The sequence below is a fragment of the Lactuca sativa genome, chromosome 5 (genome assembly GCF_002870075.4).
Source record: "Lactuca sativa cultivar Salinas chromosome 5, Lsat_Salinas_v11, whole genome shotgun sequence".
Taxonomy (NCBI): Eukaryota; Viridiplantae; Streptophyta; class Magnoliopsida; order Asterales; family Asteraceae; genus Lactuca; species Lactuca sativa.
Window position 1 is genome coordinate 39,835,537 of NC_056627.2, and position 10,916 is coordinate 39,846,452.

At 39.2% G+C, this 10,916-nt stretch overlaps 1 protein-coding gene and 1 pseudogene across 1 annotated transcript; one reads left to right on the forward strand and one right to left on the reverse strand.

The window, feature by feature from the left end:
- Positions 1-154: 154 nt before the first annotated feature.
- Positions 155-958, reverse strand: LOC128134110 (ATP synthase subunit a-like; annotated as a pseudogene).
- Positions 959-6,250: 5,292 nt separating this feature from the next.
- Positions 6,251-6,860, forward strand: LOC128126196 (uncharacterized mitochondrial protein ymf1-like). The gene has a single exon (XM_052763971.1). It carries the CDS (start codon positions 6,357-6,359, stop codon positions 6,843-6,845), a length of 489 nt encoding a protein of 162 aa, XP_052619931.1. The 5' UTR covers positions 6,251-6,356; the 3' UTR covers positions 6,846-6,860.
- Positions 6,861-10,916: the final 4,056 nt, after the last annotated feature.

Genomic DNA, 10,916 nt, shown 5'->3' on the forward strand with positions numbered 1-10,916 from the left:
CTTTCATTCTTGTTAGCCGGAAAATGGCTCGTGGTAAAGACAAGATATACTTTGACCAATCATGCTCGGAATCTTTTTGTCGATTCGGGGAAAGTTCTCGTACCTTCACCTCTACAATTCGGTAAAGCGGCTTCGCCTCCTCGATTTTGTTCAATTATAAATAAATAACCACTTTAATGGAGATTTATAGCATCATTCAAGTAAATACAGATTAAGATTGTAAAAACATAAGCTTTTAATATAGCTACACCTAATTCCAGACCGGTTAATGCAAGAACTATAAATAAAGGACCAAGATCCCCTATAAAAACAAAATATCATTCATACATAGCATAGTCTAAGCGAACCCACTTAAAATCTTTACTAAACTATGACCGGCCATCATATTAGCAAATAAACGTATTCCTAAGCTTAATGCGTGAAAACAATAAGAAATTAGCTCAAGGAGTACTAAAAAAGGTGCTAACGGCAGTGGGACTCCTGCGGGTAATAAGAAGCTTAAAAAATGAAGCCCATTTCTTTGAAATCCTACTATAGTAATGCCAATTAAAATGGAAAATGAGAGACCTAAAGTAATGAGAAAATGACTTGTAACTGTGAAGCTATAAGGTATCATACCCTGAAGATTACAAAATAACAAAAAAGTAAAAGTGACTAAGATGCAAGGGAAAAACTTTTGTTTAACATTTCCGGAAAGACCCCCTATTTGTTCGTTTACCAGGTTAAGCACGAAATCATAAATAAGCTCTACCAAGGATTTCCAAGCATTTGGTACTAAGTTTCCTCCTCCTTTTTTTGTAACAAAATGAATCAGAAGTAGGACCAAACTGAGAGTTAGCAGCATAAACAAAGATGAATTTGTGAATGAGAAATACAAGTTTCCTATCTTCATAGGAATCAATGGGAGAATGGAAAATTGCTCAAGTGGGATATTGGGCGTAATCGTAAGAAACACTTTTCATTTCAATCATGTAGTTTCGCTTCTTGCTCTAAAAATTAGGAAAGACTTGTCGGAAATCGCCAGTTGGCTTCGTCTGACCAAGAAAGGCATGAGACTCTTTGGGCATTGCTTGGGTCGAGAGAAGTAAAGACTAGCTAGCTATAATATAAAGATCCCTCACTGCACACTTTAGATATAATGAAAACCTTTAGTTTAGGAGTCATTCAGGCTAGATCTAAAAAAAAGAACATAGCCTTCGTATGATCCCTTTCTAGTACCCTATCTTCAGCAGGAAAGTGTTCAGTAGGAAAAGACTGGAAGAAATGGGATTCGAACCCATGCATGATGTAATCTTCTTGTATGTCGATTTAGCAAACCAATGCCTTAAGCCCTTGTTCTATCCCCCCATGATCAGATCAGATAGCCCTTTGGGCAACCAACCCATTTCGCTCTATCATTTCTTCTTTCTTTCCTAGCCTACTCAAAAACTATTTAGGAAGGGCTACCGTTGTATACGCAATTAATAAAGGATGCCGAATCATCCACCGAATCCTATGTTTCATCCTAGTTTATTTGATGTGTATACCTATTTTCAGTTGGCGTCATGTATATCTAGGCCAATGTGTCTTATTGGGCTTAGTATGTGCCTAGTTTCGGTTAATCCTTAGGCTCTTTTTGATTACGTAGAAACTTGGATTATTTTTAGCCTTTGTAATCGTAATCTAATTTCAATAACTTTTTCCATAGGTTAGTTTCTTTACTTTAGAGCTCGGGGAGTGTCTTGGGTTCTTTTTTTGGTTCCCTGGGGTGGGGTATGCCCCTTCATTTATGTTTACTTCGGGGCTTCTCCTCCATCGGTCAATGTATTCTTACTTACCGAAAAGAAAGACTAGTTAGGTACCGTAGGTAGAGCATATTCCAACACTTCGGATAACCACTTGACATTGGCACCTTGGCCAGGTAGATCCGTCCCACTCTCCGGACCTCACCTCTGCTTTTTTGGAGTACGGGATGACTCGGATGGGCAAATAAAACAGAACTTGTCAGTTACGCCTTTAGGGGCCGCCACGTATAACTTTAGTTTATGCTGTAGCATCGGTTATTGCTCTGGTTACAAATGGCCCAATCTATATATGGCAACCACCCCTACTTTTAGTAGATGGAGATGCGCACCTAGGAAAGCGCAGAATAGACCTACGTGTCGGCCAGTGTTGGGGCAGAGATAGGGACCATGAAAGCATGGGATTCAATCGAACCTTTTCGCATAATTCCTAACGCAGAAGAGGGATACTAATAAGCTTACAACTTAGGCATGGCTTCAATAGCGAAAGAAGTTCTTTCTGATTTGAATCAAGAAAGACAATGAATTTACGAGATCTTGATCCGTTCAGTGCCTTCACTTGTGAACAACAGGGACCCATTCTGTTGATTGCTTCTCTGCCTCAGCTTTAACAAACTGGTTTTTCTTTCTCATAGAATTAGGGAAATCATTAGATTCTTCTTCCTTCTTTCGGTAACATATACCGAGATAGGCTGGGAAATCCCCCTTCGATAGACATGTGTCAACTTGACCTCTAAGTAAGGACAGGAATGCCCGTGCCCAATCAAACACCACAATCATGAAAAGCACCTGAACCGAGACCTAAAGCTGAACCGCTGAAGGAACCTCTTTCCGTTGTTAAAGCAAGTACGCTTTTTAAGCTTTTTCCTTACTCTTACTAAAGCAGGCACACGCAAAACTCTCTATTTGGCTTTTCACTAAAACCAATACGTCTAAACATAAGGTAGGTGCTTTCACGACTCACTAAACGGGGGATCAAAATCATTATGCAGTAGAGGCGGAGGACGAAGCGAATGTAGAGGACACATCATATCCAGGGAAGGAAGATGTACTGGACTCACTCTCATTCATGGCATGGGAAAAAGCAGCCCTAATGACTTTCAGTGAAGATATGCTTATATGGCGAAGTCAGTCACAAAGTCTATGTTCGTATGCTTTCACTCTAAGCCAACCATCCAAAAAGGATGTGCACAATTGATCATTGACCGTAGTCTTCTCTTTTCTCTCCCAATGTGGGGAAGTTTTTTCGATTTTTTTCTCTTCAGCACAACACTCAATGGTGATGCATGGCGTCATTACTGAATCCTTTCATTGACCTTTCTTTTCTATAACGAAAAAGCCCTCCTCTTGGTGATGTGGGTGAGAAACCCAAATCAGAAAAGCTCAGGAAGCCAATGGCTCAACGGTTCTCACCACCCTCCTCTGGCGCAAACACCGTTTACTGTGTTGCGCTCATCACGAGAAGCTGGGGAACTCTCTTGGGTGGACTTCAAGCACGATGATAGTCAGTCTGAAGTTTTCTACTATGCCATCTTTATTAGTTCAAAGACCGGGCTTGGGGGTTGGTCTCAGTGATCAATGAAAATGTACTAGTGTGCTGCCTTAACATGCATAAATTTAATTAGACTGCTAGCTTTACCAGCAGTAGGAGGGTGAAAAGACGGTGCATGAGCGAAGTAGGATCCTCTTTTTTTGTATCCCATCGACAATATTCTTTGGTTTTGGTACATAACAATTTGCATAAGCAAATTCGAATATTTGTTACAAATCTAGATCCTGCACTCTCATCTCTAGTCTCTAGCTATCATCTTAGTATATTAGTCAAGCTATATCTTGTACTTTCTTGGGCCTAACTAAGAAAAGAGAACAAGAAAAGCAAAAGCAAATACGACTTTCAGCCAGGCTACTTCATTCAAGTCTAGGACTTAGGCAAGACTTATAAATCGAGCAGTTATAAAGCAGTTTAATCGCATTTATCGTCTCTCACTTAGCTCTGATCTGGTGTCGTCGCTCACAGTCCAAGAAGAGTAGTCCTTTCATTGGCTAGCGGGATTACGCTTAATGGGATAGACCGATCATCGCTTTCTTCCTCTACTAGTTCTGGAGTCAAGCCAAGAAAGAAGTAGACTCCTTCCTTTTTCACTGGCTAGCATCATAGGGATATTCGACGTTTAATGAGATAGTCTAGTTCTAGACTAAAGCTAGCAAAAAATAAGACTGAGGTCGATAGGGGCATTACTAGTAATTGCTAAGGTGCTTTATTAAGTATTTTCCACGCTCCTCTCCAGTCTCTTTCCAGCCTTTGTGATTTCATATACTATTCCCGTATGCCATATCTCTTATTCAATCTTGCTATATGTCCAAGCTCGGTAGTTGGAAGCAGAACTGAGACTGGATGTGACTGAAGGAAAAGGGAGATAGGTGTGATAGGAGGGCACGGTTAAACAGGTAAGTGAAGGCTGTCTCTCTCGCTCTGTGGTCTTGTGTGAACTCCTTTCCACCCATTATTGATCTTCACTCTAAGTGAGCAGGTCAAAGCAGTTGAGGTGATAGCAATAGTAAGCAGGGAAGCAGAAGCAAAAGGTCTTCGAAGAACTTTTGTGTAATAAAGCTTCTTGGTCTCATTTCATTGGTCTCTAAGGCAAAGTCTCGCTTAATCGTTCATCGATCTTTTTCTGTAAGGCCTCGGGCCCCACAAATACCGATTTCTATTTTTGTTTGTATTAAAGTGTTGGTAGCTTCTAGCCTCGAGCTGGAAAGTCTCATCGGCTGGGGTACTATAGATATATCATAACTCTCTAATTGATACTCAATCTACACAATCAATCAATCAGTATGTGCAATATACCGGTCTTTGCGATATGCTCTTTCAAATAGATCACAGATCTTCCCGCTTAGCTGCACTGCTCTCTGAACTCTTTTGTCTGCTATCGCTTCCTCTAGTACTAGCTCTGATCTCTCTTCAGCAGTTGCAGTACGATTCTTTAGTTCATCTCTTGTCCTTTATAGTCGTAATTGCTAGAAACTCTATATCATTGGCAATTAGCATTGGCGTAATCTTTTTTCTCCTGTCGGAAGGGGGTCCTGTCGAAAGCAAGAAAAGGCATTGCAAATGGCGTGCCCTTACTCTAATTCTAAATAAAGCTCTTTTGCGCTCTTGGTCAGGCCTGTAACAAGCGTCTAAAAAATCTTTTCTTTTTGGCCTATGGTTCGGTCAAAGCAATGACTTGAGTGAGTAAGGAAGTAGGACCTTTTTACCCCGGCTGTGAGTTATTACTGACCCCTCTCTGTCTCTCCCCCGGGCTGTGAATGAAGTGAGTAATTCGTTGGTGCTTGCCCTTCAGTAAGTAGTTCGGATGGCTGGATACATGCTACGCTCTGCCACGCTTGCCTGGCCGCGAGAAGCCTTAGGGTAAAATAATCTTGAACAACAATTTGAGCATCTTTGGAGTTGAAAGAAGGGGCTAACCTGACTTTCACTTTCATAAAAAGAGAAAACTGGACTTGCACTTTAAGAAATGGAATTGCGATGAGCTAGAAGTTAGAATCTTGCCTATCCACCTGTCTCCGTCTCCCGTAGTTCCCCCCCAGAAACATCCGTTTGCCTACTTCTACTCTGGCTGGGGGTAACAGTATTTTTGAGAACCAAGTGTCCCTTGAGGAAGACCTTCAGAAAACCCCTCTAACTTGGGGAAAGGAATTCAATCCCATAAAATGAGTCAAGTGTATGATAGGTACCAATAGTCTTTATGGCGCTCTTACCCCTTATGCAAAGCACCAATGAATTCGGTCTTCTGAAAAGGGCTTAGGGCATATCATCAAAGAAAGAATCCCGAGGAAGGGGGTGATGCTGAGGTTAGAAACGGTTTCTCCCGCTGTTGCTAGTTCTTCCATTGTTGGTAGTTCCTCAAGTCGGGTTGTTTATTTTTCAGAGCTTTTTCAATTCTTTCAGAACCTTTCGTATGCGCCTATTGGAAGATTTGGGCTACCTCCTCTCTTTCCGATCTCATTCAGATAATAAGCCAGTCCGGTTTATTAGATAGTGAGTGGGTAAGAGAGGTGCTTGGTCTGTCTCCGAATGTGGGCCTAGAAGCATTGGCCGAGTCTCTGAATATTCCCGAGGGTTCTCAGGATAAAGACAGCCTTAAGGTGCTAACGGAGCTACCACAGTCTCAGTCCATCAAGGTGCTTGCTTTATTGGTTGGCAGCTTGGTTATAGTCGTTATGAAGAATGAAGGAGTGACGAAGGAGCTCACTTCCGCGACATGGGAAAGGATCATGGGATGAGGAAAAGAAATAAAAGGTGCAAGGTGAGGAGATATCGAGAGGTAGAATAGGTGAAATGAGTTCAAAGGAATTAGTTAAGACACACTTCTTTAGCACAGGCCACAGAGTGAAAAGAAAGGGCAAGCGATAGAAAGGATAGTCCCTCGTGCGTTCGCGAGAACTACTAGAAAATGGTGAGATCATTAGATCATTAGTGAAAGAAGGTCCAACGACGATCCTATCCTAAAGGAGAAGAAGGAGTAGGAGGAGTCAGTTTTCTTTGAAGATCGAGGAATCAATCTCCCAATTATGCCATTCGGAAGAAGTCTTCTACAGAGGGAAAGCCTGTTACGAGTAAGTGGAGAGGAAAGATCTCCAGAGATTCTTATCTCATTCCATTCCAGTGGCTCAACCAGTAACCAATGGCGAAAACTAAAAAATCCATGGTTTCCCGGTAGAACCCTATTTCGCCTAAGTTGTTTCAGAACCGGAAAAAAGAAGCGGTTTTTCGCACAGCTTTTGCATAGTGCAGGTCCCACTTGTATATCGTATTTAGCCGAAGAAGAATCGGACAGGTTGGAGTTCTTACCTTCTTGGGATTCCATGGACCAAGATCTGCTTTTATTATATGGGCAATACCGATCTACTTTAGTAGATCATATGGATGTAGAAAAAGCTTCTTATTTTGATGAATTGGAAACATCTCTTTTCCATTTCTATTTACCCAGTTCATATCTTTATTTCGTGTGTTCCCCGGAGGAATTCGATCTCTTCAATCTCGGGATACCACCTAAATAACTATAACTGCGACCAGAGAGTCAAATAGGTCGGGAAGAAAGAGTCTGAGGTTGGGTTGGACGACATACATCTTGGTTGGTCCCACCACCACTGGGGATTGGACATATATAGAATCTTTCTTCTAAAAAAGTCTTCTTATATATATATATATATATATATATATATATATATATATATATATATATATATATATATATATATATATATATATATATATATATATATATATATATATATATAATTTTATATTCTTATTTTCATAAATAGATGCAAGACCACAAAACGGGGTGAAAAAAACCGAAATCCCTTCTTTTAAGTTCCTCCCAGATACATGGCTTACATACCCGGCTCAACATTCTTTGAAAACAATCGAATCGAGGGTCCGGAGGAGAATTGGCCATTCAATATTGTGAACTAATCGAGACCGAAATTGGAGAAAGATATACGAACGGAAAGGAATAACCAATCGATGAAAGAACATGAAACCATTTTGTTTCAATAGAGGTACGAGAAAGGGTTGGGGGCAATGAAGTAGGTGAAGTGGTTGGATTTTGCGAGCTGTTCCCACCACTGCTGGATGTGATTCCAAGAGCCGAACGAGAATGAATACCACACAGAAAAGTCAAGACCAGGCTCCCTAATGGAATGTTTAACCGATCCATTCCAGATTGACCGAATTGGTATGGAAGTTGTAACATGGGAAAACCACGGAAAACACGACTTATTTGAGTAACCCGGTGACCTACCAATTGTAGAAGTAGGATTTTTGACAAGCAATAAGCACTTAAATAATACAATTCAAGTGTACCATCTTCTTTCTCATTTCGAAGAAAAGGTGCGGAAGGAAAAGGAAACAACGGAGGGATCCGAATCGGACCTAAATGGGAATGACATGAAAAGTCTTTTTCAAAACCTAGCATTAAGGGCGTTACGACGATATATGAGAGGAATGGAGAAAAACTCGTGATTGGTGTGGAGGGGAAGGTCTGTTTATAATATAGTTCAAGAAAGATTCGTATCATTTCCTTACTTCTTCGTTCTTTCTAATTCATTCACTTCAAGACTGGTTCTGAACGTCGCGTAACATCATCTTCAACCAACCTCCTGTTGGATCAATGTCTAAGTCCATAACTATAATTGGTAAGACTTGACCCGACCCGGCATGGTCCATTTGGGTTGCATACCATCATGCACTTGGATAGACTATAATGAGAGAAATAAGACACTTATGGTTATTAATATATTATAAGTTCTAGTATATTAATAATAAGAATAATAAGATTATTTAATTAGTATTGATGAAGAATTAATCTAGGATTAATTAAGTGATCAAAAGAAGACTAATTAAATATATGGGTTGATTGTGTAAATCATCCATACTTATATAGTGGGCTAATGCTCCATGGATAATCAAATTGGGCTAAAACCCATAGGATGGTCCATGGGTGCTCCATGGTGTATTTGAACCCATGGATCCAAGGAAATGGAAAGTCATGACAATTAAGGATTTACCCTAATTGTAACACTATATAATGATCTTATTCTTGACAAAAATCGGCCACTAGAGAGTGTAACAAAGGGCTAGCCGATTTCATGAAGTGTAGGACTCTCTTAAGTTATTCTAAGAGTTTTGATGATTGTGATTCCATTTGAGGCTTCCACACTATTGGGGCTAGGCACTCAAGCTTCATGAAGACTTTCTACATCAAAGAGGTATGTATTCTATCTTGTTATATTCATGTTTTGTATGATAGATTAGGATGATACCTTGGATATTCTTATTTGCATGTATAATAGAGAAAACATAGATCCAAGGTATTTAGGGTTGCATGTACACTTAGGAGTGTTAGAATGCTCAAAACCCAACAGTGGTATCAGAGCCTAGGCATGTTTTCTTGTTATACTTGCAAATGGAGCTGAAAAATCGAGTTGTGATGCTGTCAGCCCAGCAGACTCGCCGAGTCCATGAAGGGACTCGACGAGTCCAAGGCAAAATTCATCCAACTCGCCGAGTTATGTTCATGCACTCGACGAGTTGGACCCCAGACAGCATATTTTCGAGGTTTTTGGCTAGAAATGGACTAGGAACATTACCCTACGTTGTTTTTGAACTTATAAACTTGTTTTTGATGTGGTAATGTTCATGCTAATCCATTTTCAAAGATAATTGTCAATAGATTCATGTTTTGTATTAGTTTAAGGTTTAGACTAATTACATGAAGAAGTTTGATATGAATTATCTTGTTCTTATGAGTTGCTTAGATTAATAGAAAAGTTAATTGAAATAGTTGTTTTCAATCCATTTTAATCTAAGAGTTGAGTACAAAATGTGTTTGTGTAACTTGTCCTCAAGTTACATGAAGAGTCACATTAAAGACTCATAAAACTCATAAAAGTTGGTAATGGTTACAAAATGAAGAGTCTTGTGTCATTGAATTTTTTTTTATGACTCCATAACTTGTCCTCAAGTTATGGAAATTCAAGAGTCACTTCATTAATAAATAAATAAATAAATAAAGTGTAACCTTAATTAATTCCATAAGTTATAAAAATAAAGAAAAGATTAATTCTTTTATTAGTTTAAAGTCTTCCATAAGTTATGGAACTTGAAGAGTTTTTTGGATTAAAACTACTTTAAACACATAAGTTATGGAATTAATTAGTTTTGAATAGTTTCAAAACTTGCCCTCAAGTTTTGGAATTTGAAAAGTTTTCACTTATGAATACTTTAATTCCAAGTTAGCCCTTAGAATTTTAAAAAAATTAAAATTCAACACTTATACTATTTATAACATTAATGGTTAATTATTATATATATGTATAAGAACAAGTCGTTTTACCGTTAGTAGGCCTCATTCACGAAGCCGGTCTATAAGGTGGGTATAAGGTTGTTGCCTATAAAATGGCGACTTAATGGGTGTCTACTCTCACCCACCGCTTGCTTGACTGGTGGAGGGTCGTTAGCCGAACGGGTAGGACAATGACTTTAAATTCTCCCTTCATTAAAAGTATTAATGATAAATACTAAAGTAACTAAAATCTTAATAATTCCCAATCTTAGTTACTTTAGGAAAAATGTGAATTTGGTGCTAACCCATGGAATTCACACTTTGTACCTTACCAAGTCGTTGGTGGAGCGTGTGTGGTTAACCGGCACACTAACTTGGACTAGTAAGGACCACGAAGGGTGACTTAATGTTTGTCATAGATCAATGGAGCGTGTGTGGTTAACCGGCACATTGATTAGGTGATAATATTAAGGATACCAAGTGAATTGGTATGGTTATTCACACCTTGTTTTGTGATCCTCGGCATCCCAGTCACAAAATTTGAGAGGGCACACTCGAGATTGAAACATGCCATTGAAAAGTTCAATGAATCTCAAAAGATCTAGGAATTTCAAATCCAATTAAAACCTAATAAATTATTTCGTTTTTCATGGTGGAAATTGGTGAATCGTCATTCGCCTACCTTCAAATATTTTATAGCTTGGATTACGGCATCCCTCTTCTAAGTTATAAAATAGTTTGTTGGGTCCTAGCCTTAATATTTCATATTGGGTGTCATATTAAGGACTTTAAATCAACTATCTTGAATATCTCCCAAAACATGTCTGGTTTAGACATTTATGATCTTCCCAAATCTCTTGAAGATGATGTTCCTCAACATCATGCTTCACTTCCTTTATCTCCTCCAATTATTCTCCCTCACCCACAAGTTCTTGAAAAGTTTAAAGTCACTCAAGCCCTATTGGCAAGTTAAGGTCTTGGTGTGGTCACATCTTGGAGATGTAGTCACATATTGACAAGACGGGAGAGTTGGGTGTCAAAGTCTCGTGAAAGTTGGATGTTCAATCACTTTCTTAGTAACATAGCGGGTCACTTTGGGACTACTATGAGACAGACTATGACACGAGCCTTAATGATCTTATCTATTTGTTTTGTGCTGTGGAATCAGCAATGATTTGGAACACTAGTAAAGCAAATTTTGTTAGAAGATCAACTTCCCAAACCTTAAATGGACATTGGCAATGGTAGCATTGGATATCTAGAAAAGCATTTCTCTTCCCAA